Source organism: Protomyctophum bolini (genome assembly GCF_963924005.1).
Source record: "Protomyctophum bolini genome assembly, chromosome: 11".
Taxonomy (NCBI): domain Eukaryota; kingdom Metazoa; phylum Chordata; class Actinopteri; order Myctophiformes; family Myctophidae; genus Protomyctophum; species Protomyctophum bolini.
This window is the reverse complement of record NC_137872.1, coordinates 39,272,739-39,292,074: the sequence shown is the minus strand read 5'-3', so window position 1 is coordinate 39,292,074 and position 19,336 is coordinate 39,272,739. Positions and strand designations below refer to the sequence as shown.

Genomic DNA, 19,336 nt, shown 5'->3' with positions numbered 1-19,336 from the left:
AGATAGTGTCTATAGCCGGCAAAACTGCTGCGAAAAGGGGTGGCAGCTAGTGGTTCAGTAGAGCAGCTGCTATAGTGAATTGGAAGCTTCCCAGTTCGGTTCACTGCTGTTGAACGTGTGTTAGTGTCAAAGTGTCCTTGAGCAAGACGCTTATTAACCCCAAACGGCTCACGATGAGCAGGTTGGTGCCTATAGCTTGCATGCTGTGTTATGTATGTGAAGGCATTGACTATACATGTACCATTTAGCAAATTAACTGTTCCTAATTTCACTGGGGACCCCCTGCAACCCCCTCAAGGACCCCCTGGGGGTTCCCCCCCATTTATAAGAGAACCACTGCACTAACTGAATGAGCCACCAGGCACCCCCGATGTCCTATTTTGTTCCCCCTTCTCAGTCTTCTTATGGAGCCATGTGCACTCCTCCCTCTGCACCCTCCTCCTGAAGACGGTTCCTTTTCACTGGGCCTCCAGTCCCCACCACCTGACCTCCCCAGACCTTATGGGGGCTGTCCCCCACCCCCCTTTTTTGGCAGCAATGACCAAGTTTGAAAGTGAATATGGCTCCTTAACTCGCCCCCCCCCCCCCCACCACGGAATTAGAGCCCAGAGAGAGAGAGAGAGAGAGAGAGAGAGAGAGAGAGAGAGAGAGAGAGAGAGAGAGTATCGTCTTAAGCATGACCCTGACATCAGCACTTGTCCCTCTCTCTTTCCGTGCCTCGCCTGGACGAAGGCACACACACAGACATGGTCAGTGCTGTATATCTATCTTGTCTTTGACCTCGTTTTATTAACCGGGGACACCTGCGGTGTCCACTTAACTCTGTCTCTGTTTGTTAATTGTGTCCGTGGCTCGTATACAGTCGCCTGACTTTGTTTTGATTTGTGTGACTTTAGAGTATATTCAGCTCTGGGAGAGTGTACAAATGGAACCAAATGGGCCCTTAACTACCGTAAGGGTCCATTTGGTTCCATTTGTATGCTGCCAGAGTTAGTCTTTTTTTTTCCTTTTTCTTCTTCTTCTTCTTTTTTGCTCTTGGAGTTAAATTAACACTCAGGATTTCGCAGACTTTCTCGCCCTGGTGGTCTAAGATGAGACCACATGGACTATTGGTGAAAATGGCCACCACTTTCTTGCACGTGGTTGCGTAGATTTGACTTGACGTCGTTTGGACTGCGCTGTAGACGTGTCCAGCTGTCTCAGTCCAAATGATCCCATAACAGATTTTTTTCTTTTTTTTTTAAATTTTAAATGAAACAGAATAAATAATTCATAGCCTACTATGCTTATTAATGGCCTAATAGGACATGGTGGTGCGCATGCCCCTTGTTTAATTGTATGACACAGTTTATGCTGTTTCAATATTCAATATTCAAAATCTGCATTGCTATATCTCATATATACGATTTGATTGTATAGTCACAATAACAACAAGAAATAATTTTGAATAGCAGAAGACAAAGTGGTTTCATACTTTTCGTAATTCCTTAAAGAACTTGAAATATGTAAACTGCAAACAAGAGGTTTATACTCGTCTCTCAAACACAGCAGTGCAGAATACAAAAAGACGGACAGCAACACATGTCATTCCTGCACGGTTTACAGATGATTGATATTGTGTGAGTGTGGTTCCTCCTGCACACAACGCGGCTATACATGTGTGACGGACAGACACCGCGTGTAGCCGTTAAGTGCATAGTGATGCCTATTCATTCTCAAAATACAAGCGGCAGCAGATATCTCCTCTTCCTGACATCTGTTCTCTTCATGGGCGTGAGGCCAGAATGGCATGTGGGCCCCGTCCGTGTGGTGTGTGCACACTAGTGGAGCAGTGTTTATATATACACGGTACTTTTACTTAAAGGATATACTAAAAAGCTTTCTCACCTTTCTTTGTAGTTGTTACGTCCCCACCAAAGAGGTGTTATTTTGTGCAAAAGTGCGTTATTGGCTATTTCCCCTACCATAAGCCCTAAATGAATTGCATTGAATTGAATGGGAATTGAATGGGGCTATGGGGTATTGTGCTAATTCGCTTATTTCCATCTCTCAAAATTATATATTTTTTGTATATATCCTCTCTTCATAATGTAAATAATATCCCAAGCGGCACACTTTACTACTTATTTCGACGGAAATAAGCAAATTAGCATAACACCCCATAGCCCCATTGAATTCCCATTCAATGCAATGCAATTCATTGAGGGCTTATGGTAGGGAAAATAGAAAGAAAGGTAAGAAAGATAAGAAAGCATTCTAGCATGGAATTCTCCTTTAAAGCCATTTAGACCTGAGGACGATTCGGGTCTTCTAAATCCTGACAGTTTTCTGAAAAAACCTATATGTTTCTATGTCAGTGGTGCTCAACCTTTTTCACGTCAAGAACCCACAACAATATAATGTAATTGGCCCGCCGACCCCCCCATCTGAAAATATGATGTTCCAGCAACCCCCCCACCCCAGAACCAAAGATTTGAGTTAAAAACGTTCACTCTGAGAGAATATTCAAAGATTTGTGCCACATTTTCACAATTTTTCTAGAGAAAAGCAGATCTACAAGCATAATGCTTAAAACACCAAAAAGGGGTTCCCGTACTGAATGGGTTAAAGAAGAGTATCCATACCACAATGTAGAAATACTAATGTTACAAGTATAAGTTTGGAATTCAAATGTAAAAAGTGCAAAAAGTATTTAATTTGATATCATTCATAATGTACCGGTACTTTAAGTATCAAAGGTAAAACGATCTCATCATGCAGATAATGTCCCATTTCACAAGATCAACGTATAAAACATATTTTGAAAATCTGATCTACAAGCTCACAACAGGTCCCGATTTGAGCTTAATGTATTATTGTCTATTTGCAATATAGCCAAAGTACAGGGCTGAAGTGATGAATGCATGTTCTGTAATAATAATGGAAATCTACAAAGTAACTAAAGGTTTTCAAATAATTGCAGTGGATAAAATGTACAATATTTTCATCTGATATATATTATAGTACTATACTCCAGTAAAGTAAAAGTACCTCAAAATTGTACTTAAGTACAGTACTTAGTACTGTAAATAAATAAATTTACACCACTGCACTGCAACAGCCTCACTGTCATAAAATGGGGGTAAATTGGTTTTGAGGTATTGTTCTTAAAACCCATTTAGACCTGAGGACGATTCTATACAAATGTCTTCTAAATCATGACAGTTTTCTGAAAAAAAAACCTAATATGTTTCTATGCCAGTCGTTCTCAAACATTTTCATGTCAACGACCCCCAGAAATACACGTAATTCGCAGCTGACCCCCCCCCCCCCCCCATCTGAAAATATGTTGTTCCAGTGACCCTCCAGAAGCAAAGATTTGAGTTCAAAACACTCGCTCTGAAAGAATATATATATATTGAAAGATTTGCGCCACATTTTCAATTAAAAAGAAAAAAGCACAAGCTCGTATAGCTCAAGTATAACATAATGCTTAAACACCAAAAACGGGTTCCCATCCTGAATGGGTTAAAGCCTCCCTGTGGAGTAATTATGGTTAAATGATTTCTGTATCCTGATTGGACGGAATTCATATCCTGACCTAACTGTGACATCACAGAGCCATGGAGAGACAATTAGGGAGACCTCTGTTATGGAACAAACACAGATCTATAGCAAGGATTGCTATCAGGATGTATAGAGCTATTTAACACTACGTTTCTGGCAGGCTAGACGATTAATTAACACCGTTTTCTACCGTTCTGGTGGGCTGCCAGCTGTTAAGAAAACTATTATTATAACCTTTTACAATAGAGCGCCGAAGTCCTGACGTCACTTTCAGTAGAGGGCGTCAGTCCCCAGGTTCATGTATTTTTTTTGTTGCATTGGGGGGGGGCCATAGGGGGATTTTATTTTATTCTTCATATAAGAACTGCGTTTGAAAAATAAACCGATCACCCCGGCCTTTTCACTCATATGGATATGAAGCATCGACTGAAGGTGGAAATGTACAAATATACCCAAAGAGTAACAAAATAATCATTAGAAACGAGTCAAATAACCCAGAGACTACATTTCCGGGTAGGCGGCTGTCTGCATCTGCCTGTCGCACAACAGAAACTGAATGTTAATTACGTTTATTTTTATTTTATTTATATTTAATGTTTCGTGGTTAGTACGAGTTGAGTCACCACCAGCTGAGCTTATGTCAACGAGGAATCTCAGAACGCAATGTGTCGACAGCTGGGCGTGACGTATATTAGCAGCGACATTGCCTTCATATGTAGATTCAAGGCTTTTGCGGCCTGCACATTAATTCCATTTTCTCCAGAAACTGGCTGTATGAAATATTAATGAACATCATTAACGACACACAGCCGCCACCCCCCTGACCGAAAGGCCGAGATGATCGGTTTATTTGTCAAACACAGTTCTTATATGAAGCGATCTAAAATCCCCCTATGGCCCCCCCCCAATGCAATTAAAACCAGTAAGACGCGCAAACGCGGGAAGCGAACGCAGCTCGTACATATTTAAGTTAAGTTATTTTTAAGTTAAGTTTTTAACTTAGCCATAACCATATAAGGAGTCCCCAAAGCAGCTTTACGTCCAAATATGGAGTGTGTTGCATCAATCGCAAACAAATCACTCAGCTCCATATATGGGCACAAAAGCGTGACACACGGACGGACACAGACATGATCTGCTATAGGTCTCATAGTAAGTGCTCAGTGCGTTCGCAAAAATACACGCCCTCTACTGAAAGTGACGACGTCAGACTTCGGTGCTCTATAAAGAACTGGCCAAGAGGCCAGCTCATAAAATAAACACAAACACAAACTCCGAGATCCGGGTTAAAAGAGGGAGCAGCAGAATCCAAGATGGCCGCCCCCATGGAGCTGTACTGCTGGAAAGGCGACTGGGGCTTACCCTCCATAGACGTAGACTCTCTCATTGTCCTGGCTTACTCCAAGTTTGCTGGAGCTCCTCTCAAAATCCACAAGATCACCAACCCATGGAAGAGTCCTACAGGTGTTTTACCTGCACTGAAGACCAAGGAGGAAGGCGGCGTGTCTAAAACCACTAATATTATCATTCACCTCAGGAAACAGAAATACAACGCTGACTATGACCTGTCAGCCAGGGAGGGAGCAGACACCCTAGCCTTTGTCTCTCTGCTGGAGGAGAAGCTGCTCCCTGCCTTGATCTACTCCCAGTGGTTGGACGGTAAGAACTATGTGGACGTGACGCGGCGCTGGTATGGAGAGAACATCTCCTTTCCGCTGAACTTCTTCCTGCCGAACCGCATGCACAACCAACAGCTGGACAAACTCAGAGGGGTCAGAGGAGACCCCACGCTGGAGCCTGGGGAACAGCTGGAGAAAGAGTTGTACCATGACGCTCTGGAGTGCATGACCCTGCTATCGCAACGCCTCGGATCACACAAGTTCTTCTTCGGTGATTCGCCGTCGTCATTGGACGCCTACGTGTTTGGTCACTTGGCTCCTGTGTTGAAGATGAAGTTGCCCAACGGGAAGCTGCAGCAACACCTCGGCTCCCTGGACAACCTGAGACAGTTCTGCGCCAACATCCTGGTCCTCTACTTCCCAAACGCAGGACAAGAGCCTCCGTCGTCCGGTAACAAGTCTCCAGGCCAGACGGATAGCGGCGGCAGCAGCAGCAGTGACTTTGACAACGAGCCTCATAAGAGACGGAACCAGTTGCTGTCGGTGCTGTTCGCCGCGGGAGCCATGCTAGGCTACGCCATCCTGACGGGGGCGTTAAAGGAGCACTTCGGCCATTTTCGTCCGACAAGAAGCGCAACCTGACTCTGTTTAACCAGAATGGAACAGAGCCTTCATTCGTATCATCGGTAACACCTGAAGGAAGTAGGGAAGGGGCCCATGTTCTTTCCAAAATGGGGTGCATAAAGCTTATTGCATGGTCCTCATATCACTAATGCTTCTAAAAAATGGTACCATTTGTCTGCTCATGCACTCTGTGGGCGCGTTCGGAAATAACGCACCGGAGCGCACTCGCCTATTTGTTTGCATCCGAACGTGCCCTGTGTCTCATTGGTGGGCTTTGGACAGTTCGGTAGACCTGCTTTCCAGAAAGAGAGAGGCTGTATTTTTGCTTGGAATCCCCATCGATGATGTGGGTGGTTTCTGAGCTGTCCACGGCCCACCATAGTGACACGGTGAGTAGACTGAAATGATTGAAAATGCCTGAAGCAACGTCAAATGTATTCCATAAATATATATGCTTTGTAAGAAAGGGCAAAATGGAGAATGGAAATGCATTCCTCAACAACTCAATCACCAGCAAATCCTGAGTATTCATTGAACTCGGAGGGTAAACATACATGTATTGCGCTCTCTGAGTTAAAGGGTTATTTCACCACAAGTGTTCTTCATCAGGGCTAAAAGTCCTAACATAAAAATTACATCGCAACACAAAGCACTGCCATATAACAGTGACTACCGATATTACTCACATGGGTAAATACAATACATATAACAGTTTTGTGTGTGTGCGCGTGTGTGCGTGTGCGTTTCTCCCTGCCAGTCTCACCGTAAGTTCGAGGCGCCTCGCCATGGGCACATGGGCTTCCTGCCCCGCAAGCGCAGCAGGAGACACATCGGGAGGCCGCGCTCCTGGCCAAAAGATGACCCCAGCGACCCCGTCCACCTCTGCGCCTTCATGGGCTACAAGGCTGGCATGACCCACACCCTCAGGGAGGTGCACCGCACCGGCCTCAGTACGTATACAGTATATATACATACACACTTCATCATCGTTTTTTTCGACCGCGGTCGAGATCATGGATTTTCAAACAATGCCACGACAGACGTTCCGGTCCTTCATTGCCTATAATATCCCCGGTTCCTGCTTACTGATGCATGTGAGCGTCGCAGTCCCACCCCCTTTCAGAACGACGAAATGATTCTCCATTCATTTTCTCCATAGGCTTTTCAAAAAGTATTTATATGAAGACGGTTACGTTACGCCGCGGACAAAGCCTACTCGTATCGTGACAAATCATGACAACAAACACAATATATTGTGCCGATCAAATCGTTTGAAAGAAGAAAATAAAGGCGGGATACAACACTATTTGTTTTGTTTTTCTTCTTACTAATTATTTGATCGGCCCCAAAGCATTGTAATTATTGTCATGATTTGTCACGATCCGAGTTGGCTTTGTTCGTTGGTGTAGGCCTACCGTTGGTGTTTTAAGCATTATGTTATACTTTAGCTATTGAAAGATATGTTGTCCATATTTTCAGATGGAAGTCGGCGGTAAATTACATATATTTTTTGGGGGGGTGTCCTTGACTTGACATGAATATGTTTTGAGAACGAGTCAACGACTGTCAGGATTTAAAGAAGACATTTTGTAGAATAATTTCTCAGGTCTAAATTGGGTTCATGTGGAGGTAACAAGATGACTCGCCCCGTTTCTGTTTTCCTCCCAGAATTTTCCCCAGCGAGGGGTGGGAGAGGCTGGACAGCAGACGGCTGGACTTTGAATTTCTCTAACTATAAACTTTCACGACAGCAGACAGCCTAAGTACAAATATAATTTATGAAAAGCTACTACAGTGAAGTCTGTTCACAGAAGTTGTTGTAGGATATGTGGGGGATTATCTGACGAGGTACCATTTGAGTGGGCAAAACCTTACATAATACTAAATAATACTAAATTTTTTATAGGGTCAATATAAGTTAAATAATATAGCCTTTCCACAGGAGTATCTTTTTATATTTTTCCAAAAAATAATACAAACAGCCAATAGCATATTACAAAGTGATCCCTCTCACTGGTGAACAATTCCGGGAGGAAAAACGGGCAAGCACCGGGGCGAGTCATCCGGTATTCCATGTGGATAACGTGCTGTGTTTGTTTGTATCAAGGGGCCAGCTCGGCACTCCAATGTTGAAGTGCTGGGCCCTAGTGGTAAGAGGAAGGACTGCAGGCGGACCCGTGGATTCATGACGAGAAAACCCCGTGCAGCTGGGCTTTAACATTGAGCGCTCGGTTGCACTTCCGCATTGGACCACCAAAATTTGGTGGTCCAATGCGGAAATGCGCCCAAAAAGGTGGAAATAGACGGTCCCTCCGGCGGCTTCAAAACGCCACTGAGCAACTTCCACTGACATGAATAGCGGAGGGGGCGGAGCTTCGCGCCAGTTCAGTCTCTATCCTTTTAATACTCTATGGTTTGTGTGTCCACAGAGCAGGCCAAACGAGAGGAGGTGGAGGCGGTGACCATCATCGAGACCCCGCCCATCGTGGTGGTGGGCCTGGTGGGATACATCACCACCAACCGCGGCCTGCGGCCCTTCAAGACCATCTTCGCCGAGCACATGAGTGACGAGTGCCGGAGGAGATTCTACAGAAACTGGTACGCAAAGAAATGACAATTATGCTGCATTTATATAGCCAGACGCTCTTTATTAACCCATTCTGACCTGAGATCAGATTCATACGAGGTTTTCCACTGGACACACGCTGGTCTGATTAACCCATTCTGACCTGAGATCAGATTCTATAAAAATGTCAGTCGTTCTTCGATTTAAAAAAAAAATAGCAGACCTACAAGCTCGTATAGCGCGCCACTCGGTGGCGCGCTATGAGCATGTAGATCTGCTATTTTTCAATAGCTAAAGCATGACATGATGACCCGTCAAAATGGGTAAGCATGCTGGGTATATAAACAAAATCTCACGACATTTCGTGAACTGAAACTATAGACTAAAACTAAAACATTAACGACAGAAAATATGACTGAAAAGTAAATGGAATTGTATTCAAAATACTTGCTGTGTTCCTTGCAGGGCCAAGGGAAAGAAGAAGGCCTTCACCAAGTACAGCAAGAAGTGGCAGGACGAGGCCGGCAAGAAGCAGCTGGAGAAGGACTTCAATTCCATGAAGAAGTACTGCTCAGCCATCAGAGTCATCGTCCACACCCAGGTATATACAAATTAATTGCATTTTTTTCTTTTTTTTTTTTTTTAAGTAAAGACCTTTTCATTGTGATTTCTGCAAGCCGCTCGATCTTCAATGGTTCATTCATTCATACACACATTGGGAGGTGAAGCGGCGAACACAAGCACACACACACACACACACACCAACCGACTCATTGGAGACAATGTGGGGTTGATCAGTGTCTTGCCCAAGGACACTTCGACGTGGGGACAGACGGGAGGAGGAGGCAGGATTTGAACCACTGATTCATTGGACGACCTGAGTCATGCACACAGCCGCCCGTGCAGCACTTCTGTTCAGAGTGGGAAGAATAAGTTCAAATTTAAAGATATATACAATCCGCGACATGTTTTAATGACCACATCAGACAAGGTCACCCCCCCCCCCCCCACCCCCGAGGGTCAGGGACTAGGTCAGAGAGCGAGAAGGGGGGTGAGGCTGGCTGTCAGGCACCACCAGACACACTGCGGTGCGACAGAGGAGCTGACAACACTGCAGAGACACGGACTCTGAAACTGGATATAGGACTATAGAGCATGTATGGGAGTCCACTGGTGTCGGCTAGTTAGTATAGTCCTCTCTCGCATTGCTTTGTATTTTATAATGACAAAAAAAATAAGGTTATTTGAACCAATATGGATATGGGAGAATATCTTAATAACATATCACTATAGTATAGCACATTCTGGGCACTCGGGTCCACCACCGTGGAGTCTATAGGAAGTCTAGGACAGTGGTTCCCTAAAGTGGGGTCCGGGGACCCCCAGGGGTCCTTGAGGGAGTTCCAGGGGGTCCCCCCAGCTAAATGATAGTTTGGAACCAAATGGGCCCTTATGGGTCTGAAACTCTGTTGAGTGTACAAATGGAACCAAATGGACCCGTCAGCAGGGTTAAATTAACATTGATTTTACAATATAAATTGGGGGTCCCAGAGATAGAAATGCCATTAAATGGGGTGTCCGTAGACTAATCACTAATGTATGTCAAACTGGGTGGTCCAGGAAATTAAACATGGTTGAGAGTCACCCATGCTAGCCGTAAAGATCTTCTCTTATATGGGGGGTCCCTGGCATGTCTTTTCAAATGGGGGTTCGCGGGATAATTAGTGTCAATTTGGGGGTCCTTGACATGAAAAAAGTTTGCGAACCACTGGTCTAGGAGTTGTACAGAAAGCTCTATACGTCCTCCCAGTGGAGGCTCCTTACTAGCAGGTGAGCCTGCTAGTACAGGGTAGTATAGGGTACAAGTTTACAACAGCATCAGCAAATATGAATATACATTTTCCTTGACATGAATTATTGGAGAACCTCTGGGCTTGTCTGCTCAGCAGAGGGCACTTTTGGCCAAAAATAGCGAAAATTGCAGATCTACAAGCTCACGACGCGTTGCGCTGCGACGTGTTGAGAGCTTGTAGATCAGCTATTTCCGGGGCGCAACCCAGCACTCTTTATCTACTGGAGATGCGGTGTATAACGACATGGATTTCGAAACAAATTAGTTCAATACAAAATGCTGGCGTTCAAGTTCAGGAGACTTCGGAGAAGAAAAAAAAAACAATTCTCATGAATGCTGCCTTCCGGTATTGCATGGAAAGGAGAGGAGGGTTCATTTGTATTTCTTTCACCATGTAGTAAAAAATGCTGCATTCGTGGTCTGGAGAGGGCAGTCGTTTTGCAGACGGGTAAAAGGGCAAGGGCTGAAGCCCCCTTTGATATCTATATGTGTGCACACGTCCCATGCTCAGCTAGTGATTAGTGAATGACAGGGAAACAATATAACCTGCACCTGGTAAGGGGCAGAGTTAGGTCACATTATGCCATGGAAAGAAAAGACTTCTCATCTAACCCCTTGACTTCACAAACAAACACGTCTCCCTCATCCCTCCTCTCTGTTGGTGAGTATATAGCGGCCGGCACTCAAGTGTGAAGTTTCAAATTGCAGTTTAAAAATAATCGTCTGGCTCCAACTCTGCCCGGGGGAAACCGTTATGTTGGCAGTCAAATGCCGCGCCTGCATGCTAGATACACTAATACACTCACAGACGGACGGTCTTGTTCTGTGTGTGAAGAAGAGTGAGTGTTGTGGGAGATCACGGTATTGTGGTGAGATCATCATGAGATATGTTGCTATTAATCTTTAGTAGCAAATCCTTAGTAGTAAAATTCACACTGCGGGGGGAAAATACGTTGCGTTTTAGAGTGCGTTTTGAAACGTCAGTTTCTATACACACACAACTCAAAGGAGGATATGACAGGAATTTGTCGTTGTCGGGTGGAAACCTGTACGTCTGAAACCTTTAAAGAAGACTGCCAGTCAGAAAAAAGACTCGCTCGCTGCATAGGATATTTTTAAATGCTGCACAAAGTGCTCTGTGCTGATAGTGAAGGTTGAATAAAAGCATGACATGTTTCGGTCCTGGGACCTTCGTCACGTGCTATATGACCGGTCATGACTTGTCATACCAAAGAAAAGACTATATGAAAATGGAACCCAATGCCTGCTTGGCACTCACTCGCTTGGGACTAAAGTCCCTGACTGTGACATACTAGAGTATCACCATATCCAGAGGGGTCAAGTTGTACATAACAGTCAACACAATGGTTCTACAATTATTTTTAAGCAGCAAGGAGTATATAGGACAAATGGGACATTGTAATATGGAGCTATCAGACACAACAGTCAATACTGGGAAAATTCTTCATGTTTGGACCTCAAAAGTATAGTAATACACACACACGCGCACACACACACACACACACACACACACACACACACACACACACACACACACACACACACACACACACACACACACACACACACACACACATACACACACAGCACACGCACGCACACACCCGATTCTAATTCACTGTTTCTCTAGTCTAAACCACCGAATGCGTCTGTAACTCTGAGAGTGTACAAAATGGAGCACTGAAAAAACTGTTGCGCCTTATTTCTTCGTCCTTTTTTTCAAACTTAACTATACAGGAGTGGTGGTCTCAAAAACTATAGGGAAACTTGACCGAACACGACTCACTGTATAACAAAATGAAGTAAAAACGTCTATAGACTGAGACTGAGAATTTTATCATGCTCATGAGTGTACAGCATGGAACAACATGGAACCATATTGACCCTTATGATTCCATTCCGTACACTCGGAGTAAAATAAACTCTTCGGTAACAGTGTAAATTGGGGTCCCACAGATGGGGGTCCTTCTTGAAGAAAGAAAATCACACTTCAATGAAGTGAGGGGCACCCACTGTGGCTGCCACGTCAGTGGGGGCATAAAGCAAAACATACAGTACAAAGTCCATAGACTTGACTTCCACATGGCGTCATATCTGAAAGCCAGATGCTGTTCTGAATGCCTCCCAGTGTTGATTTTGGCAGCATTATTTTATTTTATTTTTTAGTCGTCTCTGAGTCTTGAATAGTTTTCATTTAGTTATAGTCACCATTTTAGTCACCTGGAATGTTTTAGTTAGTCTAAAATCAACTGTAGCTTTAGTCGAGTAAATTCCTCTGAAATTTAGTCGACTAAAGCTACAGTTGATTTAGTCAACTGAAATGCATTTTGGCGGGCCTTGATGCGTCAATATTTTTGCGACTCATTGTGAGCTTGTAGATCTGTTATTTTCAGCATGCAACCAAGTGTAAAATGACTTATACTTGATCTCTTGTCCACTATAGTCCATTCCTAACATTTTAGTCCAGTTTTTATTTGTTGACAAAATTGTCAGTATATTTAGTCACAGTTTTAGTCATCATATATAGCTCGATTTTCATTTAGTTTTCGTCAGTGAAAAAAGGCAGTCGATGATTTTTTTTGTAGCCTATATTAGTCGACGAAATCAACACTGATGTCTCCTGCTCTCCCATCCATCCATCCATCCATCAGATGAAATAAATAATCCCTGATATGAATATTAAATAATCCCTGATCTCAATGCCTCTCCTGCTCTCTCCATCCATCCATCCATCCATCCATCCATCCATCCACCATCAGATGAAATAATCCCTGATCTCAATGCCTCTCCTGCTCTCCCCATCCATCCATCCATCCATCCACCATCAGATGAAATAATCCCTGATCTCAATGCCTCTCCTGCTCTCTCCATCCATCCATCCATCCATCCATCCACCATCAGATGAAATAATCCCTGATCTCAATGCCTCTCCTGCTCTCTCCATCCATCCATCCATCCGTCCACCATCAGATGAAATAATCCCTGATCTGAATATTAAATAATCCCTGATCTCAATGCCTCTCCTGCTCTCCCCATCCATCCATCCATCCACCATTAGATGAAATAATCCCTGATCTCAATGCCTCTCCTGCTCTCCCCATCCATCCATCCATCCACCATCAAATGAAATAATCCCTGATCTCAATGCCTCTCCTGCTCTCCCCATCCATCCATCCATCCATCCACCATCAAATGAAATAATCCCTGATCTCAATGCCTCTCCTGCTCTCCCCATCCATCCATCCATCCATCCATCCATCCATCCATCCACCATCAGATGAAATAATCCCTGATCTCAATGCCTCTCCTGCTCTCCCCATCCATCCATCCGTCCACCATCAGTTGAAATAATCCCTGATCTCAATGCCTCTCCTGCTCTCCCCATCCATCCATCCATCCACCATCAGATGAAATAATCCCTGATCTCAATGCCTCTCCTGCTCTCCCCATCCATCCATCCATCCATCCACCATCAGATGAAATAATCCCTGATCTCAATGCCTCTCCTGCTCTCTCTCTCTCCCCATCCATCCATCCATCCATCCATCCATCCACCATCAGATGAAATAATCCCTGATCTCAATGCCTCTCCATGCTCTCTCTCTCTCTCTCTCCCCATCCATCCCTCCCAACCATCAGATGCGTCTGCTGCCCATCAAACAGAAGAAGGCCCACGTCATGGAGATCCAGCTGAACGGAGGGACCGTCCCGGACAAGGTGAACTGGGCCCGGGAGCACCTGGAGCAGCAGGTGCCCGTCTTCACCGTGTTCTCCCAGAACGAGATGATCGACGTGATCGGCATCACCAAGGGCCACGGCTTCAAAGGTATCTCTCTCTCTCTCTCTCGGCTGGGAGAGAGGAGCTGGTTATTATGGTCAGAGCGTGGGTTATACCAGAGTGTAGAGTAGGAGAGTAGCTTTGATCTCGCCGCAAAGCGGGTGCCTTATGGGCTATAGTTCCAAACATTGGAACTATCCCATTGAGATAGAATGAGCACTGCCGTATTCCATTGTTTACAATGGGAGTCAACCATAGAGTATTAAAAGGATAGAGACTAAACTAACGCGAAGCTCCGCCCCCTCTGCTATTCATGTCAGTGGAAGTTGCTCAGTGGCGTTTTGAAGCACCCGGAAGGCTGCCGGAAGTACCGTCTTTTCGCTGATTCAGCATTTCACCGAGGTGCACTCTGGGTGCACTTCCGCATTTGGACACCAAAATTTGGTGTCCAAATGCGGAAGTGCACCCAGAGTGCACCTGGGCTTTACATTGGGCGCTCGGTTGCACGGGGTTTCCTCGTCAAGAATCCACGGCTCCGCCTGCAGTCCTTCCTCTTACCACTAGGGCCCAGCGCTTCAACATTGGAGTGCATAGCTGGCCCCTTGGAGTCAACGCTATAGTGTTGCCACTCTCTTACTATAGATTACTCTGGTTATACCTAAGTAAAAGTCCATGTATAGAAATACTACTGTTATACAAGTAAAAAAAAAAGTCCTGAGTTAAAAATGTACACGAGTAAAAGTAGAAAAGTATTGGTATCACAATGTACTTAAAAGTATACCAAAAGTAGAAAGTAGCCTACTATAATTATGATGAGGATGTCGCATTTCACACGTTTTCACACTAAACGTTTTCAGACACACGCACACGCACACGCACACACACACACACACACACACACACACACACACACACACACACACACACACACACAATATCCAGTTGACTTATATGTCTGTGTCTCTGTCTCTGACCCTACTACTACTAGGCGTGACCAGCCGTTGGGGTGTGAAGAAGCTGCCCAGGAAAACACACAAGGGCCTGAGGAAGGTGGCGTGCATCGGAGCCTGGCATCCTGCCCGGGTCAGCTACACTATCGCCCGCGCCGGCCAGAAGGGCTACCACCACCGCACAGAGCTCAACAAGAAGGTATAAAGGGCGGCCATCTTGCTGAGGGGCTATACTACACAGTACAGTATTATATGTTCTATATGGCAGCTCAAACAAAAACAGTCATAACTCGCTCAAATCTTGACGTATTTACAAACGTGTTGGTGTTGGCTATGATTCAGGACGCTTATCTGCTTAATTTTATTTGTTTAATACAAATGTCATATAAAAGCATATACATGTATGCGGACGTCTCGGACGTTTATGACAAACCAAAGCGTTTGAAAATTAAGCAAGTTATGGTTATTTAAAAAGTACATGCCCCCATAGACACAATGTCATGCTGCCCCGAGGTAAGATGGCCGCCAACGTCGCTCTCCATTGGCCAGCAGCGTGGGTGAGCCATCTAGCTTTCTTATACCCCCACCAACGCACAGAGAACTCAACAAGAACGCAAGGGCTACCACCACCACTGCACGCAGCTCAGCAAGAAGGTTCCTTCCGTCCTAAATTAGGGTCAATTATAATTTAGGTGAAAAAGGTGTATTAAAAAAAAAGTCACACTCACGCTCTTATCATTATTATCATACATCACATCGCGTGCTCAGCCAATCAAATCATCACTATGGGGTACACACACACACACACACACAGACACACAAAGCTGGGCATATATATAGGAGGGGCCTGAGGCGCCTCAGAAAATTAGGAAAATAATGAATGAATAAATAGCGTAAACATCTAATTAAATGACATGCTATTATGTTTATTATAATGCACCCTGCGTGGCAGACAGTATTGCGGTCATGATGACGACAACTGTGTTTTTCTTGTATACCCAGGTGTATCGCATGGGTAAGGGAGTCCACATGCAGGACGGCAAGGTGATCCGTAACAACGCTTCCACGTTCTTTGACGTCACCCAGAAGTCCATCACTCCCCTGGTACGGTATATACTGCGGCCACGCGATGACCTCATTATCCACTGTCCTCTTCCTAGAGAGAACCCATAAGTCCTGATGTCACTCCAACACTATACTACCCCTGGGTTAACGGAACTTATTTTTCCAAGAAAAATCCCCCGTAGAGAAATCACGTCATAATGTGTCCCAAAAATAAACAAATGGGGTCAGGTATGTGACTCTGTGTGGTCTATCTCTATGACATTGTGTTACATTTGATAACGTCTGTGTTTTGGTGGAAAACAACTGTTGTCGGTCCCTGCAGCACACTGCTGTTTTCGGACCCGAATATCAGAGTCGCTTGTTCTTTCCACCACTTTTCCCGAAAGACGCACCAGTCTACAAGGACCTAATCAGACAAACGCAGCAGCTGTGTGCAAGCTCCTTTACTAAATTAGTGCGTATCTATACGAGTAAAATCTCCGGGATGATATTTTTGGAACACAGTTCTAAAAAAATCGTAAAACAATCGAAAACATTACCCAGGGGAAATATAAGCGGCCCTGTATAGTGGCAGTGATGACAGACTTCTGTTCTCTCTCTACCTTCGATATATAAAAAAACAAACACGTATCCCACTCTGACAATGGAAACACATTTTAACGATAAAAACTTATTTTCTTTTTCTACTTTTTTCCGTATAGGGAGGTTTCCCACACTACGGCGAGGTGAACAACGACTTCATCATGCTGAAGGGCTGCTGCATCGGCCACAAGAAACGCTGCCTCACGCTCAGAAAGGTAGCCTATACTGTCTGGTGTGAAATATACTCACTGTTGGCGGCAGTAGGAATCTTGAGGCCCGTTTCAAGACCAAATATGATGCCCCCCATATATACCTATGACATCATTATTTTGTTGATACAGCCGTATTGATACAAATAGTTTGACTGTTCAATATCACACGCAGCCATTACTCTCGACAACAGTTAGCAACAACAACACCTCTCCTCATCAATTAAAGTGTCTCCCCTTTATGCTGCACATTTATCCAGGTTATTAACATAAAATAGGTGTAACTTAACATTGTGGGAGAGAGCAAGGCAGTGAGTGAGCGAGATAGAGAGGGCCAAGAGTGGCGGGGGCTTGACTGATGCCTGACGTTCAGTTGGAGCTTGGAGACCCCCCACCTGAGGGTGGGGGCCCGTTTCAATTGAAACTGGTGAAACATAACTAAGGCCTAGTGTTAGGGGTGGCCATGGTCACCAGTCGAATGGATTGATTTGATCAATTATTAAAAAAATATATCAATGTCAACCAGTGTTGTTTTCATCGACTAAAACTATGACGAAAAATGTTCGTCGACTACCTTTTTCCACTGACGAAACGAAATGGAAACTAAATGAAAACTAAGCTATCTTGACTGAGACTGAATATACTGACAATTTCGTCAACAAATAAAAACTAGACTAAATGCTAGGAAGGGACTAGAGATCCAGTAAGTCATTTTACACTTGTTTCCATGCTGAAAATAGCCGATCTACAAGCCCACAACGCGTCGCGCTCGCTGCAACGCGTTGTGAGCTTGTAGATCGGCTATTTTCAGCAAGTGTAAACAGTCATTACGACGGCATCAAGGCCAGCCGAAATACTTTTTAGTCAACTAAAACAACTGTAGATTTAGTCAACAAAAATCATATATTTAGTCGAATAAAACTAGAACTAGAATAAAACACCAAAGACATTCCAGGTGACTAAAATGTGACTAAAACTAAATGAAAACAATTCAAGAGACTATGACTAAAACTAAAATCAAAATTTGCTGCCGAAAAACAACAGTGATGTCAACATAATTGTGTATTCCCCCCCCCCCTCCTCACAGTCGATGCGTGTGCACACGTCACGCAAACACAAGGAAGAAATTGAGCTCAAGTTCATCGACACAACCTCCAAGTTCGGTCATGGGTGCTTCCAGACCGCACAGGAGAAGAGGGCGTTCATGGTGGGTGTATTGTGTGTGTGTGTGTGTGTGATTGTGTGTGTGTGTGTGTGTGGGTGCATTTGCGTGGACACACGCATGTGTGCGCGCCTCACGTGCACCTGTTGGAATTTGATTGCATGCTGAAAATATATTGTAGATCTCGTATTTCAAATGATTTTTTTTTATACATTTTGTACTTTTGTATACTTCTACTGAAGTATATTTTGAATACTGCAATTTGCAGTATTTCTTCATTGTGGTATTGCTACTTTTACTTGAGTAGTAAATGTGAGTACTTCCTCCATCCACCGCTGCTGAAAAGAGTCCACGTGTCCATATTTATAATCCGCCCGTATTCATTAATTATTCCAATTTATAAATTCGCAACCACCTGCGGATTGCGGGTGGTTGCGGATTGCGAGATTTTGTGCGTTTTAAAAGCTATAATAAGCGTACAGAATAGATGCCATTACTTTATTTCCCGCATTATTTCACCCGCCGTTTATCCAATATTAATTTATTAATTAATATTAACCCAAATCCACCCAATCCGTTTGGGTTTTAGGCTCTGTAAACTCTATCCACACTTTTCCTGGGCTGTGTGTGCTCCAGTTCCTGTTGATTTCATTGGATATCATTGGTCATCTGACCAGTTTCATTGGCTTTCATTGGATCAAATCGACAGGAACTGGAGCACACACAGCCCAGGAAAAGTGTGGATATAATTGTGATTAAACGATTGACGTAATGATTGTGACAAGCCTATATAGACACCTCTGACCTTTGTTTTGGTTTGGTTCGCACACACACAGGGCCCGTTGAAGAAGGACGCCCTGAAGAAGTTCCCTGTTGTGGAACCGGTAGAGGTGCCCGTGGAGGACTAGCCTATCGCAGAGCGGAGAGGATCATCACACACTGCTGACTAGCCTATCGCAGAGCGGAGATGATCATCACACACTGCTGACTAGCCTATCGCGGAGCGGATCATCACACACTGCTGCTTCTACAGAGCTCCATGCTGCGTGTTCTCCTTCACGAGCAGTTTATTAAAAAAATAGCAGACCTACAAGCTCATAGTGCGGCACTCTGTGCCGCGCTATGAGCTTATAGATCTGCCATTTTTCAATAGCTAAAGCATAACATAATGCTTGAAACACCAAAAGGGGTTCCCGCCCCCAAAATGGGTTTTAAACCAAAGAAAAAAAAAAGAATATTCACCGCACACACAAAAAAGGCTGAATTTTTGCTTCCTCTTTTTATTTCTTCAAAATTGCAAGTTTAAAGAACACAATAGCTGTTAAACTGAGACTTTGCAATAAAGTTGTCTTTCTAAAGTTA

The 19,336-nt window shown here is 44.2% G+C and overlaps 2 protein-coding genes across 2 annotated transcripts; both read left to right on the top strand.

The window, feature by feature from the left end:
* Window positions 1-615: 615 nt before the first annotated feature.
* Window positions 616-19,336, top strand: LOC308324253 (large ribosomal subunit protein uL3-like). Its single transcript, XM_080776255.1, has 10 exons — window positions 616-749; window positions 6,547-6,739; window positions 8,219-8,387; window positions 8,821-8,956; window positions 13,868-14,054; window positions 14,995-15,155; window positions 15,959-16,060; window positions 16,723-16,818; window positions 17,900-18,019; window positions 18,811-19,336. The coding sequence occupies exons 1-10, from the start codon at window positions 747-749 to the stop codon at window positions 18,880-18,882; spliced, it is 1,239 nt and encodes a 412-aa protein (XP_080632381.1). The 5' UTR covers window positions 616-746; the 3' UTR covers window positions 18,883-19,336.
* On the top strand, window positions 4,860-5,807 carry LOC308324374 (metaxin-1-like; the record flags this gene model as incomplete). The annotated part of the gene is made up of 1 exon (XM_080776418.1): window positions 4,860-5,807. The coding sequence occupies one exon, from the start codon at window positions 4,860-4,862 to the stop codon at window positions 5,805-5,807; it is 948 nt and encodes a 315-aa protein (XP_080632544.1).

Coding starts and splice junctions, on each gene's coding strand:
- LOC308324253 (XM_080776255.1), top strand. Junction 15,156..15,958: donor GCACAGAGCTCAACAAGAAG/GTATAAAGGGCG, acceptor TTGTATACCCAG/GTGTATCGCATGGGTAAGGG. Junction 18,020..18,810: donor AGGAGAAGAGGGCGTTCATG/GTGGGTGTATTG, acceptor GCACACACACAG/GGCCCGTTGAAGAAGGACGC.